The 27878-nt window shown below is 43.3% G+C and overlaps 1 protein-coding gene across 1 annotated transcript in view; it reads right to left on the bottom strand.

Annotated features, from left to right (window-relative positions):
- SYS1 (SYS1 golgi trafficking protein) overlaps nucleotides 1-27878 on the bottom strand; it is a 262613-nt gene that overhangs the window by 213883 nt on the left and 20852 nt on the right. Inside the window, 2 exon segments of the mRNA XM_044090116.1 lie at nucleotides 4082-4204; nucleotides 4207-4340. Coding sequence (XP_043946051.1) covers nucleotides 4082-4204; nucleotides 4207-4276 — 193 coding nt within the window. The 5' untranslated portion in view covers nucleotides 4277-4340.

Raw genomic sequence — 27878 nt, 5'->3', positions numbered from 1 at the left:
CACCATTCCAAAAAAAATCTTCTCCGCTTATAGATTGCTTCGAGAGATGACTCGAGAGGCATGAAAGATCCTCACTCTCCGCTCCGCTATAATGTTGGCAGAAACCGATGAGAGGAGATGCCCATTACCCAGTCTGCCAAGCAAGATGTTCTTTGCAGGTTTGTGTCACACTGTGTGAACAGCATCCACTGGGATTTAGAACCATTCTGGCCTGTACTTTCTTGCTGGCCAGAATGATCCTGACATGGAGTCTGAATGTCTGAAACTCTGTTGTTCTATGGTAGCTGACATCCGAACAGCTAAAAGAGAACAAGGGTCTATTGTAATCCCCTGCTTGTATAAGCCAAACACCTGAATCCTGACGCCCAGGTGAAGCCGTGACACTGCCATGCATTTGGTGAACACTCTGGGGCTGGTAGTGAGACCAAGGGCATGGAAGTGACTGGACCCCCCCCGCAGCGGAGAAATCTCCTAATTTTGATGTGATAGTGCGATCCTGAAGATCTATGAGCACATCCAGTTGTCCAAAGAACCTTGAGTAGATTCCCGCTCTGAATGGGTCTATTGTAACTGGCTGAAGTACCCATCTGTCTTGAGGAGGGAATGCCAGGCTTCTACATGAGGGTTCTAGCTGTGAAGCAATCTTTTTTTGAGCCCCCCCCCTGTAGGATCCTCTGAACTACTTTCTCCCAGCTCCTTTCAGGATATCTCTTGGGAGAAGTGTGAAGTAGATAGATATAATTAGCAAAAAAAAGCAAGGAAAGCAAACATGCATTGTGCCTATCCATCCATCCCCTTATTATATCCATGGGATGGACGGAGGAGCCAGACGATGAGTCGGCCTTTTTGGTGTCACTCGGGGCAGTGATAAATTTTGAAGGCCTCTAGGGACTGGCTCTACAGGAGTCGATCCAAACGCCTCTAGGTATACTGACTCATCCTCAGAGGGATTGTTGGTGGGCAGTTTCCTTCCTGTGTGTCTCAGAAGGATGCATCCTGAGAGAGACATCCTCAGGATCTATCTAGAGATCTCTCTCATCTCATCAAAGTCATCAAAGTCAAGTGACAGGAGTCTTTACATGCTTCCCCCACAAGTACAGACTGCTGACTGATACCAGTGGCCAGTACACTCTCATTTACTCAAATGCTCCCTCCCCTCCAGCCGTAGCAGTGGGCAAATGCCGAGACTCCAACCCAAACCTGAGGGTGGTTGAAAGGAAGGAGGAACTGTAACGGGTGGGAACAGTCGCACGCTGCTGCGGACGGACTGTGTATGGGCCAGTACCGAAGATCGGCTCCGATGGCTCCGTTCCGATAGAAGAAGCGGCTGCTGAAAGGAAAGTATCAAGGAAGGAGGGACCCCTGACCCTCTTCCTGGAATGCGGAGCCGAGCCCGATACTACAGATCCTGTCACCGACGACCCGACCGAGCTCGTTCACGGCTCCGGCGAGCGGCTCCAGCCACGATACAGCCGCATCGGCCGCAGATTAGCCGAGCCGCCAGTGTCGAGACCATGTGCTCATGGGCACGGCGCCTGTCGGAGACGTCGGCGCCGACATCGATTGTGGGCAATATGCGGCGCAAATCAATCCGTGCCGGCTTTGTCAATCCAGTCGACTCAGTGCAGTGGGGCCGAGTCGAGCTCGCAGCGGACAGAAGCCGAGAAGCCTGGGCCTTCAAATAGCACAGGAGTCCTGCAGGTGAAGAGGGCCCAGACAATACAGGCAAGTGTGACCGTCTGTCAGAGACATCTTCTGACATGACATGGTGCGAACACAACATACACACACACCAGTCAAATTAAATTAAACAAAATACCAAGAGGTATTCTATAAAACACCAACACACACACCCTAACAGGGGATGGGATAGGAATTGACTAACAAAAATTAAAAGAGACAGGAATTTCTGTCAGAAAGGGATAGAAATTAAATTTAAACTATCAAAAATTAGTTTTAGACTAAAAGGGGCTTGAAAAATCACAAAGTGAACAACTTACCAGGAGCTGGTAAGACCTCCTAAGCGAGCGGCAAAAAAGATCTTGCATCATGGGATATGGGGCTGCTCTCGAGCTGGGAGAAGAAACTCTCGCTAGCAGGCAGTGCGGTCGGAGCCGAGGGATCGGCTCCGAACCCATCAAGCAAGAATGAAGGCGAGATTGACAACTTAACATGCATAGACTTATCAGTTCATTATCTATGTGACAATACTTCACTCTCCTGTGAATTATCCCACAAAAGTGAAGAAAGATGTTTTCTACTGTTCTGATACCATGGAGCCACGGAAACACCATACACACTGAGTGCTACTATATACAGGATCTGCCCTTCTCAGTGGTGCCACAGGCTGGGCTATCACAATGAAAATCCTTAATGGCTATGCATTTCAACACTCCAACCTCTTCAAAATTACCCTAGCTCCCAGTTCTGCACACACCGTCTTGAAAACTCATTCTACTATCACATGAAGCAGTATCAGGGACACCAAGGAAACATAACTAGAACTTTCTCTCAATAGTGCTTTTGAGGGGAATCAACACAATACCACACTAGAGACAATTTGGTTGTAAACCTACAGTGGATATAGAAAGTGCACAAAACCCTGTTAAAATGTTTTTGTGATTTATATAAAAATAAAAAAAAAAAAGAAACCACAATAAATCATTTCAAAATGTTTCCCACCTTTAATGTGACCTATAACCAGTACAATTAAATTGTAAAACAAATCTGTTAAGGGAAAAATATACAATAAGCTGGTTGCACAAGTGTGCACACCCTTAAACTAATACCTTGTTGAAGCACCTTTTGCTTTAATTACAGCAGTCCGTCTTCTTGGGTACACACCTGCCAATTAAAAAAAACTCTGACTGACCCCAAATAAAGTTCAGCTATCCTAGTAGTAATAGAATTTTCCTGACATTTACTCAGTTGCCTGCTACAGAAAAAGCCATGGTTCGCAGAGTGCTTACAAAGGATCAAGGGGATCTCATTGTTGAAAGGTGTCAGGAGAAGGGTACAGAAAATTTTCCACAGCATTGGATATACCATGAAACACAGTGATGACAGTCATCAAAAAGTGGAGAAAGTACGGGACAACAGTGACGTTGCAAAGAACTGGACGTCCCTCCAAAACTGATGTAAAGACAAGAAAACTGGTCAGGGAGACTGCCAAGAGACCTACAGCAAGGAGCTGCAGGAATTTCTGGCAAGTACTGGTTGTGTACTACATGTGACTACAAATCTTCCATATTCTCCATATGTCTGGTCTATGGGGTAGGATCGCAAGACGGAAGCCTTTTCTTACACTGAAAAACATCCAGGCCCAGATAAAAGTTTGCAAAACAGTACATAAAGTCTCTCAAAAGCATGTGGGAAAATGTGTTATGGTCTGATGAGACCATGGTTGAACTTTCTGGCCCCAATTCCAAAAGCAACGTTGGCGCAAAAACACTTTGCATCACCAAAAGAACACCATCCCCACGGTGATGGCAGTATCATGCTTTGGGGTTGCTTTTCTTCAGGTGGAACTGGGGGTTTAAGTCAAGGTGGAGGGAATTATGAACAGTTCCAAATAAGTCACTTTTGGCCCAAAACATTTAGGCATCTGCTAGAAAGCTGAAGATGAAGAGGAATTTCACCTTTCAACATGACAATGAACTCAAGCATACATTAAAATCAACAAAAGAATGGCTTCATGAGAAGAAAATTACAGTTTTGGAATGGCCCAACCACAGTCCTGGCCTAACTCCAATAGAAAATCTGTGGGATGACATGAAGAGGGCTGTGCACAAGAGATGCCATTGCAATCGGACAGATTTGGAGCACTTTTGCAAAGAAGAGTGGGCAAATATTGCTAAGTCAAGATGTCCCATGCTGATAAGACTCCTACCCAAAACTGAATGCTGGGGTGTGTACCCTTTTTATATATCCACTGTACCTGTGGTTATAACAAACTTCCAATATGTATTGCCAAGTTCATAAGAAAGTACACTGTAGAGTTAAATCAGCCTCCTACACAAAACTAGTTACAAAATGTGTTCATTTCTCATTCCCCCACTCCCAAGCTGGAGTTTCATGGAACTCTGTACCTCATAGCTGAAAATCTGATCAAGAGAGCGGGTGTTCTGTACCAAGCTGTCCACAACCACCAACCAGATCCCCAAGCAGCTGTAGAAAATGCACTGCATCAAGATGATCTGCGAATGATGAGTACTGGATCCCAAACGTAACTCCGGAACTGACCTTGCGCCATTCCCAGGCGAAGAGAGGCCAGCATGCAGAGTCCTCAGCTGCACAACACAAGAAACAGCTCCTGTATCTTAGCCACTTCATACACCAACCTGCAACAGACAAAACAAATTAAAATAGACAAGAAAGATCTAATGCAATTAACAAACAGCTAAATCCCACATTTAACACTATGCAAACTGTTTTGTCAGGTAAGCATGTAATATCCATCAGTGACTGGCATGCAAGATCACCAAATGCCTACCTGCACTGCAGAAACTGGTTTAAATCAGTGTAATGGATTTATGCTTTTCCCCCCAGGAGCTCCAAAGAGCTAGACGCTTTGGTTAAAAAAAAAAAAATCCAAACTTAGAACTAGAACATTTTAAAGGGAAGAAAAATGCATGTTACTGGAAATCAGTGTATTTTATTTTAATTTTTGCTCACGGTGAACTACTACTATTTCCTGTTAGGGGTCGTATGTTAAAACTGAAAATGCAGTAATACTAGTCTCACACACAGGAGTGAAGCGTCACAGTTAATACTGGGGTGAAACCAACAACTTGCCATTATAGGTCTTCTGCAAAACAACTTGGTAGAAGACACATACTTCACCAAAATATAAAGAAACCTCCACCGCCAAACTTAATACCAGCCTCGTGCTTTAATAAACTAAAAGAACATTTTACACTTAGCACTTTCAGCTAGTTCATTTCATGAGCTTCAGGAGCAGTCATTACTTAAAACCTCACTTAAATAGTTAGGTCATGTGACCAGCAGTTCAATGACAAAAATTAAACATATTAAAAACAACTGAACAAATATTAAAGTTTAGATGCCCTTATTTTTAAAACACTACTAGCCGAACATGTAAGAGACATAAAAAATAAGATAAAAATTACTACACGCCCATAGCTTGTCTTGTGAAAACTTTAAAAAAAAAAAAGTTTACTTTTTTTTATTGATAGATTTTCTCCTACACAAAGGGGAGGGGACACCAAGACAAATCCAGAGAGGCTAGAATTGGAATGGCGGCTACGACTGAACGCTACAACTATGCTAGGTATTAATGAAAATTGCTCTTTGACGAGTGTTTTAAAAATAAGGGCATCTAAAGTAGAACATTCAGACTACAACTTAGTTTTATTAGTTGCATATTTATTTACAGGGAGTTTTATTATGAATAGAGAGAGAATGTTGGTTTATTCAATGTTTCACTAAAAGTATACTTTATGATTTAACAACTAGAAACATTTTTAGTATATGGCTCTCCATTTTAATATATGATCAATTTTTATATATTTCTTTAATTTTTGTCAATGAAACTGTTGATCACATGACAACTATTCAAATTAGTTTTTTATGTAATGGCTTTACTCTGAAGAAGCCCATGAAATGAACTTTTAAACTTGTTTGAGTTATGAAGACACGTACTTCCACTGTTCTATGGTACACTACGCTTCCATCACTGTGAACTAGTACGACACCTCCACATACAGGACTACAACAGCACAGCTGCAATAACGATGACAAAATACATCCACTGCTTTCCAAGGAACACACAAATGCTAAAAGCTACACAAACTCAATGCTATTAAAAACAGCATCTTCCTGCCAAGTATTATGAGAAATACTTGCAAAAGATACAAGGACTACTTCAGCATCAAATTACTATACGAACATTTATATAGATGCATGGAATCAGGAATACCTGACAGGACTAAATCATCCTCTGAAGAGTAAACCTGTCTGGTGGACATCTGCGATAAAACTAAGAAAATAATTGCTGTCCAGGACCAAGAAGGATCAGGTGCCCAACTGGTAGCAATCTTTCCTTAGCCTAAACAAGCAAAGAGCACTAGTGAAATCCTCCAAAGCAAACAGAGTCCAAATTGGCCACATCTACTAGAGACGGTCATAAAGCCTTCTTCACATATGTCCATAATCTCAAAGGCAGCACCCAGATCTGTTAAGAACTGGTGGTCAAGGACCCCACATATACAAATGCCGTAGATTTAACAAACTTGATGGCTGACAGATTCAGCAAAAATTTCACCCCTCTGCCCCCCCAACAGTAAATTAGGATATTCCCAGTACCTGCTCCCTTCCCCGTATATCTAGGGTACAGATGATCATTGCTCTCTCAAAGGCAAAAAAAATACAGCCTCCATGGGACCTGATAACATCCCAGGCTGCATCCTACATGAACTTAGGCAGGAATTTGCACCACTAGGTGTCCTATTCAACCAAAGCCTGAGTACTGGCTTTGTCCCAGCTAAGTGGAGGACAGCCACTGTCATCTCTTCTTTGTGGAGTGTCCACTGATCCAGGAAATTATAGACCCATCAGCGTAACCAGTCTGATCTGCAAGGCCATGGAACAGATCATGGGCCTCATTAACAAGGACATTGGCAACCTCCAAACACTCACAATCCCACACAGTTTGGCTTAGTCAAGGGGAGGTGGTCTCGGTTAAATTTGGTCAACTTTTTTGAGACTGTCACCACAGCCACGGACGAGGGAAAGAGTGCGCACTGCCTACCTTAACCTGCCCAAAGCCTTCAACACCCATTTCCCACTCGTGCATAACAGATAAACTCTCTCAACTAGGCGTCAATCCATATGTTACCAGATGGGCAGCTAACTGGCTCACTGATAGAACTCACCTGGTCAAAACAGGGGAAGCCATTTCAAGCAGTAGACCCGTATCGAGTGACATACCCCAGGCTTCGGTCTTGGGGCCTCTTATTTGGGATATACTTTTCTGAGGTGTGGGCAAAACCAGTGGGCTATGGCTGACCACGTTTGCAGATTACTGCAAGCCGGGCAGGGTCATCAATTCCCCTAGTGACGTGGGCATCCTCCAAGAGGGTCTCACCCAAACAAACAAGCTAAATACAAAAAAATGCATCATCATCCCCTTTGGGGAAAGTGATGTCCCCACAAATCACCACATTAATAAATGTCCTAAACACGTAGTTGGTCGTGAGGGATTCAGGCACCCAGATTGATAGCAACCTGATTTTTGACCACCAAGTTGCTTCCATTGTACAGAAAGCTTTCTACATGGCCCACCTCATAAGTAAAGGTATCTCTTCCAGGGACAAGGAGGTCATAACATCGCTGTATTCTTCCCTTATAAGGCCCATTATTGAGTAAAACGCCCCATTCAGCATGTACCTCGCAAAGCACATGCAGCAGCTGGAGAGACCACACAGGTTCCTCAAGAGGAGAATCCAGGGCCTCTAAAATCTTCCATACACAGAGTAGAGTAGAGGGCTACAGCTTTTAGCCTGTTTCATAAAAAGACTCCTCAGAGGTGACCTTTGTCTGACATACATGGCGATCTCGGACCCAGCCTTGATGGGACTGCTGCATATCCACAAGTCAAGCTCCACTCAAGTAACCTATACACGTGGCCTCAACCTGGTCTGTGACATCAATAGGACTTGTTGGATGGACAGATGTGTCCCAGTGGCCACTCCCATCTGTGGAAAAGGGTGACTCTCCACATCGAGCAGAGTACCTCTCTACCCCTTTTTAAGCACAAGCTGGATAACTGGATGGGAAATAGAAAATGCATCCCTGGGATTCCACCCGTGTCCCTGCGGGACAGGGGCATTGGGTGCTGATTTGTCTACACATGGGCTAAACTCTTAGCTAGGTTTATAAGGGCCTCAGGACCAATACCGTAGTAACTTCCTATGATCCTATGGGGTGGCAGAACTAAAGTCACCAACTTGATACAGAACCAAAAAGCTTAAGAACAGTTCCGGATAATTACTAACTGCAGCCACCCGAGTACCGCTTTACACAAAAACCTTTATTGCTGAAGCACAGTCAGCCAAGACCTTGTTTCTTGGTTTACTCAACAGGCATCTCAGGAATGCAATTAAAGGGGATCACCAAGTCAGTTACAATAAAAAAACTTAATGAAGGGAAGTTTAGCTTAAACAAAAAAGGTACTTCTAAAAGTGTGACTAATGTTTGTATAGGGCTTTCCAAACAAATCCTTATTCCATAATCAAAAGTTAATTTCAGTGAGGCGCAGAGTGAAATATACAGCACAAAAGCTTACCAGGGAGAGAGAGAGAAACTAAAAAAAGTCGGTCAGCTCCAAATAAACCAGCTTGCATTTTGCAAAACAGATGAACAGGTTACAGAAAATTTGCACTTCAGCTTAATTCTTACCTTGTTTAAAATTACCTGCAGTCATCATCTGCAAATCCAAAGCACTTTCAAACACCATGCAAGCTTAAAACTGCTGTTGTCCAGCATATAAAAAAGCTCTAGGAGCAAGAGAGAGTGAGGAAAAAAGTAGCCCCCTCAAGTAGTGATAGTTCTAACTGTATCTGACAGCCAGTGCCAAACCAGTAACCATCAATATCAGAATACAGTACAAGTCTTACCTCAAAATGCAGAAACTCAAATCTAGTTAACAGAGAAGAATCCACTATCCTGTTAAGCCCTCTAGCCAGTGTGCTTGAAATTACAGTCCAGACACATCTCTGGACCTTTAAAAAAGTACTGTCTAATACTGAATGCCCAACCCAGACTCAAAACAAGCCATGGTGTACATAAGTAAAACCATCTTAAGGAATTACTGATATTTAAATCGTCTGACACAGTAAAATCAACTATGCAACTTTCACTTTCTCAAGAGATTTACAGAAACTGGTGAAAGTCTCTTCCATCAAATGTTTCAATAGTAACTTAAATTCATAAAGTAATACGGGCAAAGACTGTGTCAAATTATGCAGGTGTCAACACAGGGAATCTGCAACGCTTAATCTCCAGCCCTATGCCATACATCGTATTTTGTAAACCTTGCATAATTTGAGATTTGAAGATAAGAACACGATGACAGGAGTTAGAGTTCTACCAGGTCAATCAGCTTTAGTTTCTGAATGCAAAACAGTATTACAAAAAAAAAAAAAAAAAAGACCGAATGACATACACATGGGACGCTGTTAATTTGCAATATGTATGCAGAGTGTGTGCCGCGGTGGTGCAGCGGTTAGCATTGTCGCCTCACAGCAAGAGGTTCTCCAGTTCAATTCTTGGCTGGAGCACCTTCTGTGTGGAGTCTGTATGCCCTCCCTGCGGTCGAGTGACCTTTAAAGACATGCAGGTAGGTGCGTGAATAGGTGTGCCTTCTTTGAAGGTTGGGCGTCGGGCTGGCACCTCGGCACCGTAAAATCTACTGCCAATCATTAGGGGACCGGAGTTCTGCTGTGGCAACCCCTAACCGGGAAAAGCCGAAAGACATTAGTTTATGCAGGGTAAAACGGTTAATTTATAATATGCCTGCACATTTAAGTCCTTTTTCAGGATACAAAGTTTTTTATCATCTTTTGAGATAGAGACATCTCACCTATATAAAACTTGCTTCTTTGAATAACCTTCTTTGGGAATGCCTCCTAAAAAAAATATTTAAATAACTCACCATTTCTGAAAACATTAAACACACAGTCTCTGTATCCAGACACCCTGAGATACTTTTCACAAGTTTTCCTTCGCACTCAACCCCCCCCCCCCCAAAAAAAATAAAAAAAAACTCACACTGACAAGACTGTTCCCTTGTGTACACAAACGACTGAAGAACCACAAGGATTCTCCTCCAACACCCCTCAAACTATTACTCTGAGGTTGCCACAACTTGGAGAACAGTAAATGGTAGGGGGAAAATAAATAAAACACTCACTTTCTCCTCGATATTCAATATTATAGCAATAACCCACGCCTGGGTGTGGGTAATGCTAATACGCGTGGTTTGGTCCCGAGGATAAGCCCGAGACCAAAAAACCCACCAACGTGCGGAAAAAAATTATTACCCCCACACCCAAGTTATTACATGACATTATTTAAGAAAAGAAACTGTTACTTTTCTTAAATAATGGCTTAACATAGCGAGACGGCTAAAAAAGCGGAGATCTCCGCTGCTTATTTTTGTCTCCGCTATGTTAAACCCATTTAACATAGCGAGACAGTGTTTAATACTAATGGGATTTAAACGGGCGCTGGTCAATCAGCGTGCCGCTTTGGGGTCATGGTATAATATGCAATAAAGGCTGATTTTTCACAAACGTGCAACTTACTAGGCAGCCCAGTCTGCATACCCATTGTAAATCAGGCATATTCCAACAGAAAAAATAAGTTATATTTTATTCAATTAACACTCAATACAAGAGAACACATTCCATTAAACAAAGAAGGTCGGCATCTAATGTACAAGATAAACCACTTTGAATCATTAGCAAGCAACTTTAGAAACAATCACATGGCCTAACACTTAAGTACACTGAAAACTTCAACAAACCATGCCAGGGAGTAAAGCTACACAGCAGAACTTTGTTGAATAGAAGGAGTGCTTTTCATCATTAAAGAATAAACTTCCACTCATCTGTTCAATAAAGTTCTGCAGTGAGGCTGTACTCCCTGGCTAGCATCATTTTTTGAAGTTCTTGGTTTGGCTTGTGCTTTCATTGTTTACACTGAAAACTTAGTGTCTCCATTAAAAAAGCACCCCCACCCCCCCTGTCCATTTTCTCTAGCAAGATTACCACAGCAGCAGAAATCTTAAGCTACTTCCAAACCAAGTCATATTATTTAAAAGAAACAGCTGTGAGGTCTGACTGCTCCCTGTGCCCTCAGAATCCCATATAAGCTAAAATGGCCATTTGTGCAGTTTAAACTTGCTTGGACCTAGGGTAAAGGTCCCTTTGATACTGGCATCAAAACTGACTTAATATAGCCAGGGTGAGAGGGCCACCAGAATCTACAAGGGCCTAACTGTTTTGTGATGCATTTTATACCTTATTTTGAAAGAAAATGATTTGCTAACTAATTCTGTCTGCCACCAGATCTACATACATAATCTGTCAACACTGATGCTTTCAACTTTGTTTTACACAAACATGCAACAGCCATGCCAAGCCTACTACCACTTAAGATAACCACACCAAGACATTTCAGCCTTCTTTCACACAGACAGCGGCTGATGTATTCTATCTTGCTTCTCACAAATCACATTAGCCCTACAAAGTCAGAATAATGACAAGTGACAGCAGGATCAGTCATTGGCCTCCACAAAATCAGACAAGTGACAGCAGGATAAGTCATTGGCCTCCACAGACAGCCCTGTAGCCTGCTGTTATAGCTCCTTTGCCATTTGATGTTTGAATGTTGTAAAGCAAATAAACAAATTAAAGGCCATAATGATGAACTTCAAATCCATTTCAAACAAATTCACACACAGTTGCTAGCCTCAGAGCTTTCAACCTTCCATATCCATAATGCGGAACACTACATCTTACAACGTGGAACAAATGGTAAGTGTTCTACATTTCGTCCCACAACTTCAATGAGAATGCTCACAACATAATTAACGGTTTCTTCATAAAAACATATACAAAAGTTCTGGTGTATTAATATGAAGTCATTAGGCATTATTAGAAGAAAGCACCCGAAAAAAGTCAAAATACCCCTGCAATGTGAAATGACAATTATCTATAAACTGCAAACTACAGCTTGGTGCGTCCTGCTCACATTTCCTTGGCTTTGAATTAAATTACTTCACGAATGCATGCTAAAAATTAAAGTGTGGGACAGCCTCTTTCAGTGTGGATGAAGAATATTCCTGGAAATGAGATGCAGTTAGGTGGTATGGCTAGCCCAGTCTTAAAAAGCTGTCCACTGCCCGCATCTGGTAGTCTGCCATCATAATAATGAAAAATAAAACAGCCACTAATAGAACTATCAGCTTCTCTCACACTGCTGCTATACCAACTACTATATACTTTCAAATGTATGGGTTTTCTGCACCATCCTCCCATTACGTAAAAAAACAAATCAAATAATCAGGTAGAATATAGATGGGACAGAGCATAAAACCCACAAATTGAATGGTCAGGTGTACAACAATTTACTGCCTAGGGCATTATGGGTGATTTTTCTTCAAAATGAAGTGCCATGGGCCAATTTCTTTTAAAAATAAAGAAATTTCATATACTTCTACTTATAAGAAAATAAACAAATACATAAATAAATAAATAGTGGAAACGCATTTGTAGCAGAACACCCTCCTAAGTAGTCCTATGTGAAAGGCCATGAAAATATGTAGGTGTGGAGTTGCAGCCAACCCCCAAACATTTTCACGGAAAATGTTGCCGTTGGACAACAGCTTGGAGTCACTATATTCTACCCAGATACTGCTAAACATCTGCCATAAGGACCAACTAACAAACATTTCACTGCAAAATTTTCTTTGAACAATAGCCTGAGGTCACTAAATTTTACCCAGATGCTGCTGAAACACTACCACAAGTATCAACTCCCAAATATTTTAACTGATTTTGTTTTTGTACAATGCAAGTACATTTATCTTTAAGAACCTTGCTGTGTATTAACTTCATCTAGTCTATGCATGTCTGCCCGTGCCAGAAATTAGTTTTCAACACCCCCACCAGAGCTGTCCTTGCACTCCAAGGTGCACTTACTAACATGGCCACTGTCCTAAGGTTTCTGCATTCAGGAAATTAAAGAAAATCTGTTCTTCCTGGTACCTCACTGCTAACTGCTGTGAGTTGCTTATAAACTGATTAATTTCTATTATTAAACAACTGCTAAACTATCTCCTATAGGAAGAACTATCACCCACACATCATGGCTTCCTTATTTCCCATAGTACTAACAATGCACTTCTAGCCTATATAGATACTGTCAATAAAACTAGAGATAATAGCAAACTAGTTGCCTCCTTATTTTGAGACTTATCTAAAGCCTTGGATACAGTTTGTCACAGCAAACATCTACTTCAAATATCCTCCTTGGCGCTCTCTCACCCCAGCCTTCTATGGTTTAAAAGCTGCCTCTCAAACAGGTTTATCAGGGAGTAAAATGGCACTCCATCCTTTCTCCATACCTCCCAGTCAACACCGGTGTACAACAAGGCTATCCTTGGTCATCTACCTCTTAACATTTTCACCAATACGTGCCATACATCAGGCCTCCCTAATACAGTATGCAAATGTCTCCACACTCACTTGCACATCGGATAACATGGCACACCTCAAAAATTACTCCGGAAGCTTTAACAGCAACTGAAATATGGCTTTTAACTCAACGCATGCTCACCCTAAAAAACAAACTACTACTTTTGCCCCCAAATCCCTCTGCCATGGAAAAAAAAAATAAGGTCCTCTCTCTTGATAATACAGCCACTGAAGTCACTTCTCATAGCAAACTATTACGGATGATAGTGGATGATAATCTAATTCAACATGCGTATACAAAATTGCACAAAGAAAAACTCGAGATGCTTTATACAGCCTCAGCGAAGCAACTAAAGCTAAATTTGCTAGTACTTATCTCCTCCTCATACTTTTTATGGCGCTTCCATCCTTACTAAACTTCAGGCATCACAAAAGTCAAAACTTGAATAATGTTACAACAAAGTTGCTACATTTTCAGCAAATATCCCTTTCAGAACCAACAAATGCACAGCACAAAAAAGCCTAAATTGGTTAGAACCAACCCATCAATAAAAATATACACAGCTTATCACCTATAAAATTATCCAGAAGGATTCAAAATCCATGTGCTTGCCCAGCACTAAACATTCTGTACAACTATGTTCCTAGTCAGTCATTATGACAACTATGTTCCTAGTCAGTCATTATGATCCAATGACCAAAAATGTCTGTATTTCCACAAACCTATCTAATCTGCTGGGCATTGTCTGTACATGTATCATGTTGTTAAGGGCTGGAAATCCTTTTCTCTATCCATGAGATCAATACCTTCCCTCCCATCCTTCAAAACCAGTCTGAAAGACTTCCTAGCCAAAAGTTGTCTCTGTTCTTGCTCAACACCAGGATAAAACTATATCCCTATATGTGAATAAATACCTACTCACATATTACATCTCCTTACTCTCCCCTTTTCACTTGCTTCCTTACTTCTATCATTTTCTCTCCAAATATAGCACAATCCTCATTTTCACTCCCTTCATATTGCAATTCCTGTTTGTATTACTAACGTACCTTTAATTCCTCTATAAACTGGCTAAAATTTCTCTACCATTACTGTACAACTTGTATTTAGTCTTAAACATACTATGGAAACTTTGATTATACACAATTATTTAACCAGTATTTTTTGTGTGTGGAGTCTGCATGTCCTCCTTGCATTTGTGTGCGTTTCCCCCAGTTACTCTAGTTTCTTCCTACATTCCAAAGACATGCAGTAGGTGGACTGGACATGCTAAATTGGCCATAGGTGCGAGTGTGCAGTGTGGAAGAACTACTGCTGGCTAGCCACCCAGTGGTGGAATCAATCCTTGGCTAGAGAGGATTGCCACTGTTGAAGTGACACTAACCCAGTGTGCAATCATGGGAAAAAGATGTTGTGGACAAATGGATTTAACCTGCATTTCTTTCTTTCTGTATTATTTTTAAAGCCTGTACTATTATTATTCTTAAAATATTTTGTAATATTTTCAAGCTTTTCATCCTGGGCCTCGGCTGAAAATGTGCACATATCCAGTCAAAGTTTCCCGATGATCAAAGGTCAATAAAGTTTGATGCACGAAAGATATAGTCACCTGAGTGAAGAGTTCTGTGAAAGTATAGGTTTGAATGACTATAAAAGGAGGCTGCTCATATGTGGAGACTAAAGTGGCATCAAGCATCACTCTTGGTCACACTGTGAATGTTTATAGAGTATAGTACACATGAAAGAAAAAAAGGGTTTTTTTTTTTTCCTTCAAATTTAATGAAAAGTACAAAATTAGTTGTGAAGAACTGAAGAATTTAAGCTAGCCATGGACAGCACAGTGACTCAGAAGTTAAGTTCGACAGGTCTCATGGCTGCACAACTATTTCTGCAAATGCAACAGAACCACAACTTATCTGAACACCCTAGGAAATGCAGTGTCTTCATAGAGCTAGTATTCTGATAGGCAATACATTGAGGAAGGTTCCTCAATGTATCAGTCAACATGCATTGTGATAACTTGTATCACCATAACAATACAGCAACAGTGAAATCTTCACATAGACACTTTCTCACTGGTTCATTTTCCCACTCTTCATCTATCCACGATTATACTGTCCCCATTTACCTCATATCTCAAAGAATGTTTGGGATTCTCTCTTACTTTTGTAGTTGAAGTAATGCGCAATTCACCTATTTGAAATACATTTTCTGTAACTGATATAAAAGTCCTTTGTTTTGTGACTGTGCTAATTTACAAAAAAGCATCTTGAAGCAGTTAAAGCAGAACCATGAAACAAACTTAGAAGTTATGTACCTACCATAACGTTCCATGTTAGTTGTCTTCTCTCGCCTTCTTTCTTGCTGGATGGGGTTCGGAGCCGAGACTCGGCACTAGCTTTAGCTCGAGAACTCCTTTTACCAGCTCGAGGCAACCCTATATCCCATGATGCAAGGCGGAACTACCTCAGATCTCGTTTGGCAGCTAACTAACCCTGCTAAAGACTTATCCTAATATAATTAGGAACCATGGTTCCTAAAAGAAGTCCTCATAACAATACTCCAGAGGAAGCAATCTAATAGGAACTCTCCAAGATCTGTCCAGGCCAGGGGGAAGGAGGGAGGGACGCAAGAAAGAAGGCGAGAGAAGACAACTAACATGGAACGTTATGGTAGGTACATAACTTCTAAATGTTAAGTTGTCAATCTCGCCTTCATTCTTGCTGGATGGGACAGCGTCCTAGCACCTGTATCCCGGGTGGCTCAATGGAACAGACTCTTGAGAACAGTGGAACCAAAACTGGCCCTATCTCTGGAGGCCAAATCCAACTTGTAATGAGACACAAAGGTATGAGGCGTGGCCCAAGTAGCTGCTGCACAAATAGTGTCAATGGGAAGTCTATCCTGAAAGGCTACAGAAGTGGATAGACTCCTGGTCGAATGTGCTTTTGGCTTAGAAGATAGTTGTTTGCCGCGTAGAGAGTACACATAGGAAATGGTGAAAGTCAACCATCTAGATAAGGTCACTTTAGATACTGGAAGACCCAACCTGTTTCCTGCATAGGAGACAAACAATTGGTCTGATTTTCTAACTTGTTTAGTCCTATGTAAGTAGTACCTGAGCTGACGATGAACATCCAAAAATGCAGCTTCTGTTCAGCTCTGTCAGAATAGTTAGGAAAGAAAACTGGTAGATCAATAGATTGGTTAATATTGGCTTGAGATACAACCTTGGGAAGAAAGGAAGGGTTAGTTCTGGCGAAACCCTATCCTTATGAAACACCAGATAAGGTGAGCGAATACAGAGGGCCTGAATCTCAGAAACTCTTCTTGCAGAAGTAACAGCCAGCAAAAATATAGTTTTCCATGTCAACAACTTTAAAGAACACGTAGCAGACGGTTCGAAGGAGGTAGAATTAGGGATGCCAACATTAAGTTCAGATCCCATTGCGGAGGAGGATGTTTCACAGGCGGTTTTAGGAGAAAAACTCCTCTCAAAAAGGCTTTGCATAACCTATGAGACATGATGTTATTGTCATGCAAGCCAACATGAAATTTGGAAATAGCAGCCAGTTGTACTTTGACTGTAGATGATGACGATCCCGAATGAAAAACCTCCGCCAGGAAATCAAAACAGAATGTATAGGAGCGGTGAAAGGATCAATATTTCTGGCTTTTGCCCAAATAGAAAACGTCGCCACTTGCTAGCATAAACAGTACTAGTGGACGACTTTAAGGAAGACACTAAAATGTCTCTGACTGAGTCAGAAATCATTGGTAGCCTGGCTAGGAAGGAAGTGGAGCAACCAAGCAGTGAGGTTGAGAGAATGAATGGCCCGGTGCTGCTGACCCGACTGGTGGATCAAAGATCCGGAACTGGGTCCAGATGCCAGGGCTGCACCAGAAGGTGATGATGTAGAGGCGGAAACCAAATTTGTCGAGGCCAATATGGAGCAATGAGGATCAATTTGGCTCTCAAAGCGGTGGCTTTCTGAATGACTTGTGGAATCAATGGAAAGGGAGGAAAAGCATAAAGAAGTCCCGAGGCCAATCCTGGGTTAGAGAGTCTCTCAAGGGTTGGCCTGGAAGAGGAAATAGTGTGAAGTAATCTGGGCACTTGCTGTTTTGAGGGTAGCGAAAAGATCGCAACAAGGGTGCCCCACTTCAGAAAAATCTGATCCACTACAGACTGATTGAGAGACCACTCGTGAGGCATCAGAATAGATCTGCTTAGCCTGTCCGCCAATAGGTTAGACCTGCCGGGATGTGCGTTGCTATCAGAAACGCTGAGAAGAGATCGCCCATTGCCAAAGTCTGAGAGCTTCTCGACATAAGGGATAGGACCTGGTTCCGCCCTGTTTGTTGATGTACCAGACCACGGACATGTTGTCCGTCTGTACTGCAATAGTCCCTGTGGGAAGAAAGTCGTCGAGGGCTTGCAACGTTAAAAGCACTGCTCTCATCTCCAGGACATTTATGTGCAGGTGGTATTCTATGGGTTGCCACGTCCGTGGACCATCCTGCCCTGATAATGCCCCCACCCGATCAGAGAGGCATCCGTGGTGACTGTGGCAACTGGAGGAGGGGGAACAAAGGGTCGGCCCTGATGAAGAAGAGGGGAAGACATCCACCATCGTAGATGAGCCCTGCAAGACTGTGTCACTAAGATCTCGTGTCTCAAGGGCAGATCGTGGTACGACCACTGCGTGAACAACATCCACTGCAGGAGACGCATGTGGAAGCGAGCCAGTGGAAGAACAACAATGGCTGCAGCCATTAGGCCTAGAACTTTCAAGACAAACCTGGCTTTGACCTTGTTGCTTTGTAACAGAAGCTGAACAGAAGCTGAACAAATTTCTGGATGTCCAGAATCCTTTGATTTGTTAGTCTGGCTAACATTTTGACGGTATCTAACTCTGCGCCTATAAAGGTGATAGATTGGCAAGGCAGCAGAGAGGATTTTTCGAAATTCACCAAAATTCCTAGACTCTTGCAAAGCTGTAAGGTGTAGTCTCTGGACCGAAGAAGCTGATCCTTGGAGGTGGCGGAGAGGAGCCAGTCGTCCAAATAAGGAAACACCTGGAATCCTCGACGTCTCAGGTGAGCTGTGACCACTGCCATGCATTTGGTGAACACTCTGGGGGCTGAAGTGAGGCCAAAGGGCAGTGCTCTGAATTGGTAATGACTGGCTCCCAGCCGAAAGCGGAGAAACCTTCTGGGCGTCTGTGAATCTTTATATGATAGTACGCATCCTGAAGGTCTATCGAGCACATCCAGTTGTCCTTGCCCAGAAAGGGCAGAATGGATTACAGCGTGACCATCCGAATCTTGCCTTTCTGACAGACTTGTTTAGTCTGCTTAGGTCTAGTATTGGTCTCCAATCTCCGTCCTTTTAGGGACCAAAAGAATCTTGAGTAGAAGCGGATCCTACTTGGTCTGCGGCACTGTTTGGATGGCTCTTTTTCCCAGGAGTTTTGAAACTTCCTGTTTTGCCAAATCCCTTTGACGGGTGAGATGTCTGGAAGGGATTGTAGAGGTCTGAAACCTTTCGAAGGGATTTTGTAACCCTCGGATATAATCGACTGTACCCACTTCTCTTGTGATAGGGATTGCCAGGCTACTGGGTACAGCGAAATTCTTCCCCCGACTGCCTCCAAGGGTGGACAGTCAGGCAACACCTCAGGGATGCTGAAAGGGCTTCTCAGGAAGAGGCTCCCTGTTGCCCTGGTTCTGAGGACCCCCCTGCCTCTAGGGGGCGTCTATTATTGTTACCCCCTCTGCCTCTGGGGGTAAACTGACCATGTGTGTCTGGTGTAGCTCCTTGGGCTTTACGGAACCACATCTTCCCCCCCTTCTGACCCTTGGGATATGGTCTAGAAGGAGTGGAAAACTGGACTCCAACGGCAGAAAGAGTTTTACCGTCCTGTTCACATCTGGTCAAAGTATCCTTCACCTGAGGTCCGAACAAAGCTGAACCGTCAAAGGGTGTTGGTGAAGGGCGCCTTAAAGGGTCCAAAATTACACAGCCGCATCCAGGCTTGGCGTCTAAGAGCAACACCTGTGCCTGCGGCCCTGCTCGTTCCATCGGCTGCATAAGATACGAGCCGCATGGAGGAGTTAGATATCGAATTCAGGATAGCTAGCTGAGAGGCAATCTTTTCCTGAGCCCCAGCAGCTGAAGGATCCTGGACTACTTCTCCCAGTTCCTTGAGAATATCTCGTTGAAGCCTGGTGAAGTGACAAAGGTAATTCAGCGAACGCATTGCAAATGTCGCTGAACAAAACATCCGCTTTCCATACCTGTCCAGGGTCCTAGAATCCTTATTAGGAGGATGGACAGATACTGAAGGATCCGCCAGTTCCTTCTTAGTGGCCGCCGCCACCACCATAGCATCCACAGAGACACCTTTGGACAGGAACTGTTTGTCCGAAGGGGCCGTGATGAACTTGGATGGTCTCCTGGGGACAGGTTCCACAGAATCTGGAGCCGCCCGCCTTCGAGCCACTACCTGCATGAGTGGGTCGAAGGCGAGACACCGGGAGGTGGAGGGTCGGGATCCAAAAGCCTCCAGGTATACAGACTCATCCTCGGAGGGGTCAATGGAGGCCAATTCCCCTCTGTTTGAGGAGCTCAAGGATGTCTGAAAATGAGACATCCTCAAAGGGGACTGTGGGAACCCTCCGACTCATCTAAGTCGGTATCAGATGTAGTAGACTCAGGGGAGTCTGTGTGTTTCCTCTTACCGTCCTCTTCGAGGGGTTCCCCTGCAGGGTCAGGAGAAACCTCGGAAGAGGAGGAAATTCCCAGTGGGGAAACCTGGGGCGATGGATCCCTGGGCCTGAGAGCAAGAGGCTGGCAAGAGGCATCTGCAGGCACTGATGAGGGAGGAGCTAGAGGGATAGACCGTTGACCATGCTCAGAGGCCAGGACACTCATCACCTCAAAGGCTCCTCTCCCCGGGAGACCTGAACACACCCGCTCGAAGAAACAGGAATGGTCGGTTCCAAGGAGAGAGAAGGCTCCGAGGCAGATGTCGGCGCCGAGCTTACCAAAGCCGAAGCTCCGAGAGGGAGAGCAGGGTCGGACAAGGGTCCGATGCCACTAGCCCCCTCAGAGCAGACAGTGGAAACCCGACGACCGGATCCCTCCAAGGAAAGTCTCAAGGAGGAGATCGGGCCGAAGGATGTATCGGCTCCGGCATCGAGACAGTCGCTGTCCCAAGAAGCTCCGGCTCCGAACTCTGGCGTGGAGTCGGAGGAGGAATCTCAAGAATCGGGGCTGTAGCCGAAGTCTGTTGAGACGGGCTATGGAGCATTTGGGCCAGTGCCTGAGATTTCAACAGCCTGCTTACCACCCTCTCCAAATCGTGGTCAGACAGCCTGGAAGATCTCGAAGATCGGCTCCGATGGCTCCGCTCCGACAAAAGAGGAGACCCGGGCCGAGTGAATACTGTATCGAAGGGACCGGGATCTCTTACGGGCGGAGCCATCGGGCCGAAGTCCCTTGAACCCCAGATGGAGCCGAGGATCTCGGCTCCGATGCTGGATAAAGTGTCGGCTCCAGCGGGCCGACAAGGCAACAGTAGTCAGGGTATCGGGCCGGCGGCGCGAGCCCACTACTCTAGCAGAAGTAGTATCGGCTCCAGCCGAGCCGATATTGGCTCAGCGGGCCGGAGCCACCGGAGGAGGCTTGGACACTGTAGCCTGAGCCTTGGTGGCTTAAGAGGTTTCCTGCCCTTGCTTGGGAGGAGAACCTTCAGGTTTTAACAAACCTCGGAGGATCAATTTGTTCCTCCTTTCCTGCAGGACTCTCTGGCTAAAGGCATGACACAACGCACAGGAGTCCTACAGGTGCAAAGGCCCCAGGCAATACACACAAGAAGTGTGACCGTCTGTCAGGGACATTTTCTGACAGCACTGGTCACACTTCTTGAAGCCTGAACCTTGCCTTCCCTAGACATCCTAAAAGGATATACACACACACTCCCCACAAACACACAACTTAATCCCTACACAGACACACAGGAAGGGAATAACTTGGGGAACTAGGCCTGAGTAAAACTTTAACTGAAAAAACTATTTTAAAAGATTAAAAAGGAAGGGAATAGGGTGGGCTGTACTAAATACAGGCTAACCTAACACTTAAGGGAAATTAAACCCCTAACTAAACTTTTTTCTTCTTTAACAAGAAAAAACTTAACTCAGCTGGCAAAGGAGACCTCTTTCGCTAAGCGGCAAACGAGATCTGAGGTAGTTCCGCCTTGCATCATGGGATATAGGGTTGCCTCGAGCTGGTAAAAGGAGTTCTCGAGCTAAAGCTAGTGCCGAGTCGGAGCCGAGGATCGGCTCCGAACCCCATCCAGCAAGAATGAAGGCGAGATTGACAACTTAACATCATAAGCTTTTACCGCAAACCAGTACTGCAACATTATGTCAACAGGCAGGCGATCGGAGAAATAATAATGTTTCATACTGCCTACCTGCCTTACTTGCTTTATCATAGTCACAGTCATACCACAACCATGACTAAGGTTTGTCTCTTTTGGCTTTTCCCGGTTAGGGGTCGCCACAGCGGAACTCCGGTCTGCTAATGATTGGCAGTAGAGTTTTACGTGCTACGCACAACCTTCAACGAAGGAACGCCCATAAGGTAAATGAAATAAATGGAGTAAAATGAATCAATTTCTTTTTATTCTTATTAACTTGAAGCAGGAACTCAACGAGACTTACTTTCAACTTCACCCTTCCGAGTTTCTCTTGAAAGCTGCAGCTTCTCATGATGATCTCTTTCTCATATATATATATATATATATATATATATATATATATATACATACATATATATACATATATATACGTACATATACACACACACATATATATATATATATATATATATATATATAAATAAATACACACATTTATATATACATATATATATATATATATATATATATATATATATATAAATAAATACACACACATGTATATTTATATATACATATGTATGTGTGTATATATATATATATACATATATATACATATATATACATATATATACATACACACACATACAGGGTTGCCACCTTTTAACAAGGGCAAAGTGGGACATGGGGGTGTGGTCAACAGGATAGGGGTGTGGCCAGCATGACACTGGCCACACCACTACATATCACCAGAGTTGTTAAAGAAGATGCAGTATTATAGAGGAATGGAGCAAAAAAGAGTTTACAAACAGTTTGAAAAAGGTCAAATAGTAAATGGGGTAATGTAGGGGGCATTTTGGCCATTGAAGACTAACATTAACACAGCTTGTAGAAAATGAAATGCATTATTTTTACCACTGAACATGCCCACCACACCCCACAAGACAAAAAAAGTTAACCATATTCACTGAACCAAAAAACAGTAAAATGAATGAGAATGCACAGTGGATACCATAGACCTAATTTAGCTTTTGACCACAGCAGTTAAGAAATGTATGGCACTAATTTACACAGAGCAATGATCTATTAATAAACATGCCCAACAGCAGCACTGCTCATAATCTGATTATAATGACAACAGTAAATAAGTTGTTGAAGACATCACTAAAACACAAAATAAAAAACTTTGCTACTTAGATGCAAACTACCCTGTAACATGGTTTAGCACAACCTCAAATACATTGCATTAACTTCAGAGCATCCATCCACAAAAAAAAAAAAATAAATGGGAAAAAAGTCCAAACATTTTAACTTTAAAACTACAATGTACAGCAGACTCCATGGGCTCCTTTTACTTCAAAACATAGCAATTAATCCAGCACAGCAATGCAATAAACAGGCCCAAGTAAAAGTCACACACCCATATTCACATTACAAGCAAAACAGTACATTTTAACCTTATTAAAATGCATAATAAATTAAATGCACACATTTACAAGTATAAATGAAAACAATCTTGAAACAGCTTTGGCAAATTGGCAACGTGTACCTACTAGAATAATAAATGAATTACATTGACTGTTAACATTCCCCCTCAAAAGGTAGACTTGTACCACATAGACATGGACTTGCAGGAACAGGAAAAATTACCTAAACAGTATATCGTAACTTCCTGAAAACAGCATTATAGTGCATATTTCCATACAAAAAAAGTACAAACTATGCTCAAACAATTCCTATATGCATACAGACAATACCCAGAAAAAGCTACGACAATAGAAATGCATCACACTAAGTTTATATTTCACTGCCCCCCAACAGAAACAAACAACTTCAATACACAGTTCAGCCTTTTAAAAGTAATGCTTCCAAATCATACCCCCAAGCATAATAACAATTACATATACATTCAGGTTTTATATCTTTAAAAACTACTACTCAAAAATATTAAACTAACTACTACAGATTTAAATATTGCGTACTGCACCCACCATCTGCCTTTAAACATTAAAAAAAAAAAACCACAATATATTCCCATTTTAAACTAGTACAAAAAAGTCTCAAAATAACCACTGCACAGATTTAAATACTACATACTACATCCCCATCTACCTCTAAACATTAAAAACTTAAATAAAGCACACTATTCCCATTTTAAATAACTAAAGCCACAAAATGCAATTATCTACTTAACACTCACAGTTATTGCTGGGCTGGCTGGCTCCCTTGCTGGCTTCTTTCCTGGCTGGGCTGGCTACCTTGCTGGCTGGGCTGGCTACCTTGCTGGCTTGGCTGGCTGGGCTGGCTCCCTTGCTGGCTTGGCTGGCTAGGCTGGCTCCCTTGCTGGCTTGGCTGGCTAGGCTGGCTCCCTTGCTGGCTTGGCTGGCTAGGCTGGCTCCCTTGCTGGCTAGGCTGGCTCCCTTGCTGGCTTGGCTGGCTAGGCTGGCTCCCTTGCTGGCTTGGCTGGCTAGGCTGGCTCCCTTGCTGGCTTGGCTGGCTAGGCTGGCTCCCTTGCTGGCTTGGCTGGCTAGGCTGGCTCCCTTGCTGGCTTGGCTGGCTGGCTGGGCTGGCTCCCTTGCTGGCTTGGCTGGCTGGCTGGGCTGGCTCCCTTGCTGGCTTTGGCTGGCTGGCTGGCTGGGCTGGCTCCCTTGCTGGCTTGGCTGGCTGGCTAGGCTGGCTTCAATGGTGAAAAAAAAATCAGATCTTTTGTCGCAGCTGCTATAGAGCTTAGTGCTCTACAGCTGCGACCTTTATGGGGCTCTTCAGAAGAAGTTCCCGCCCCCTACAATGGCTGCAGCCAATTACTGTGCTGCATTACCACCCGGACCTAGCAGAGAATCCCTCTAACTGCAGGTCCGGGTGGTGACGACTTGCTGTTGCCGTGGAAAAACCGGAAGTATTTTCGGCTTTTCCGGCAATTAAATGCGGCGCTGCAAAACAGGGGAAAAAGCGGGACTTTTAAAGTCCCACGCAGTTGGTGAAGCGGGATGAGAGCACTCAAACCGTGAGTGTCCGCTGACAACGGGACGGGTGGCAACTATATTATATATATATATATATATATATATATATATATATATATATATATATATATATATGTATATATATATATATATATATATATATATATGTACACACACACACACATGTATATTTATATATACATATGTATGTGTGTGTATATATATATGTATATTATATGTATATTATATGTATATATATATATATATATATATATATATATATATATATATATATATATATATATATATATACACACATACACACATATACATACACACACACACACACATATATACATATAAGCTCCACGTGGGTTTAGAGTGGTCCTAGCAGCAAGGAACTCAAAAAAGCGACTACCTTCTGGATTTAAGTATCTTTGCTTTTTTTTTCCACTGGAAATAGCTTCTTTAGCTTACTTTGAACTAGCCTGAACTGTTTTTTAACCGATTGCTGCATTATTTTAAAAATCTGCACTTAATATTACATTTAGTCCAATTTGATCGAAAGTTTGCTTGTTTAATTTAACTGTGGAGGCTGCCCACTAAAGTGTGCTAGCCTGTGTACAATCACTGTCTCTGCATTTTATGTGTGTTTCTACCAAAAAAACAAAAAAATAATCCTTGTTTTCCCGCCTTCCTCGACTAGTTTAGACCAGTTTACAGGCATTGCTGTATTCTGGGCTGTGGTGTAGTTCCTGTGTTGTCCATTACCTTACTTGGATAGAAGGAAGTTTCTTTGCTCACCAGTGGGAGTGGGGAGCCTTGAGCAGCCTACCTGTCCTTGGGGGAAGTGACCTCAGCACAAGAAGCTGTAGTAATTGGTTGTTTGGGACCATTCCTAGCTGTTTTGTAGTTCACTGTTTAAAATCCGTGTTTGCACGGTCGTGCGCATAGCGCAGCACCGGTTAAACTTTTTCTGGCTCCGCCAAGTCTGCTCTTCAAATTTTCCCTTAAGGAAGCTCTACTCTTAGTATAACCAGACTACTCACTGTATTATAAGCCTAGCACTTGTTCTCAATACTTCTCTACTAAGTAAGCACTCTCGTACTAAGTAAAGCACTACATCTACTTACTAGCCCTGTGAATACCCACTTCCCTTAAAGGTATACCACTCCCTTATACTGTTCTAGCATGTCGAGTGGTAGATTACTGGCGTCGTCTCCAGTTCAGCTGGTCAATCTGGACATCTTGAGACAATGCTACAATTGTCTCATGTACACAGACAACCCTCTCCTCCTCCCAACAAACACAATTACATGTGAGAGATGCAACTATATAGCCAAACTGGAGGCTGAACTCTCTCAACCCAGGGCTGGCATGACCAGACAGGAGGCGATGGCAACCACACACACACACACACACACACACACACACACCAATCCCAGTCCCACATAGACCTACCACAACTGCAAACCAAACACATAAAAACACAAAGACATACTCGGAGGCTCTAATAAAAAATTTACCAAAACAACAGAGGCTCCCAAAGCAGACATCCAAAAATCCACCACCTCAAAACAAAACACATGCGACACATTCTTCAATAAATCAGTGTGTCGACCAATCGCAGCCCTTAAGGCCAAACACCTTGCCTGATACACTAGTAACAGGTGACTCCATAGTCAGACACACTGATGTCCCCCTGACCAGGCTGAACAAGGAGAAGGTGACTGTGAGCTGTCTATCGGGGGCTAGGATCCGCCACATAACACACGCACTCAGGTCACTCCAAAGCAAGTACAAATATGACTCCGTCATTGTCCATGCTGGTGCGAATGACTTGAGACGTACCTCCCTGGACTACATGAAAAGAGACAGAGGAGCTCTCCGATTATGTAGCCCAGGCTGGTATGACCCTGACCCTGAGCAGCATCTTGCCCTCACCAAGAATGATACCACAATACAAAGACAAGATGACCAGCTTTAACAATTGGCTCGAGTACTGGTGTCATTCTAAGGGGATCCAATGTCTGTCTGCCTGGGATGATATGTTGGACAAGCCATGCTGCTTCGCAAGGGATGGCTTACACCTATCACCACTGGGCTTCCGGATATTGGCTAAGGTTCTTGCCACCCCCATAGTGCCTTTTTTAGGCAAGGCTCAAGAGACAAACCCACCACCTTAGAAAACAAAAATGGAAATAAACTAAGGGTAATGCTGCTCAACGCCAGAAGTCTAAATCTCAAGATGCAGGCACTTGATGCACTCCTCAGCATGGAGAACATCGACGTCTGTGCAGTAACTGAAACCTGGTTCAAGGCTCCTGAGAGCACCCCAGCGCTACCAGGCTATGCCTCGTATCATGCTTTTCGGCCCCAAAACCCGGGCCGAACCACAAAGGGAGGGGGAGTGTCCATATTCATAAAGGACACCCACACCTCCAGGTTAGTAGCAACACATGAAGCAACAGAGACCATTCATGTGCAACTAACCGTAGGCAAAACTGCTAAACAACTGGTAGCATGTTACAGACCACCCTCCCAATCTCAAGAACCCCACTAGATAGGGCTAGAATAATGTACCCAAATACCCTAGCCCAGAGGTTCCTGGAATTCATAAATTCAAATGCACTGGAACAACTAGTCACCTCTCCCACTAGGGGAGATAATATACTAGACCTGATCATCACAAACATGGGGACAAAATGCTCCACACCGGAAGTATACCCCTCACTAGTGAGATCTGACCACAAACTAATCACCCTGGATATACATATCCCACCTCCACCCCCAGCACAAAAGACCACAGTGAAAACTTCTCAAAAGCAGACTTCACTCTTCTTAAGAAGGAGATCGTATCCTTTAAGCCCACTGTGCCAGTGGATACCACATCCCGCAATGCCGAATCCTTCACAAATGCGTTCTATGGACATATCCAAGAATGCATGGATCATGCAATCCCAAACAAATACAAGTCCCTCTCCACCAAATGTAAGCGTCCAGTCTGGTGGACCTCAGCCATAAACAAATTGTATAACAAAAGAAGGAAGCTACTGCACGTCAGAGCGAAATCCCATGAAGGGAAGAAGTCTCTGATCAACAATTAGCAGAAAACTACGTTCTCTCATAAAAACATCCAAGGCAAACTTTGAGAGAAAAATCGCTAAGGACACTAAAGATAACCACAAAGCCTTCTTCAGCTATGTTAGAAACCTGGGCGGAAACCCTCAGATATGCTCAGAGTTGGTTCACAACAAGAAATACACTG

Source organism: Protopterus annectens, chromosome 12.part0 (genome assembly GCF_019279795.1).
Source record: "Protopterus annectens isolate FY-2018-M chromosome 12.part0, PAN1.0, whole genome shotgun sequence".
NCBI classification, from domain to species: domain Eukaryota; kingdom Metazoa; phylum Chordata; order Ceratodontiformes; family Protopteridae; genus Protopterus; species Protopterus annectens.
This window is presented reverse-complemented; position numbering and strand designations above follow the sequence as displayed.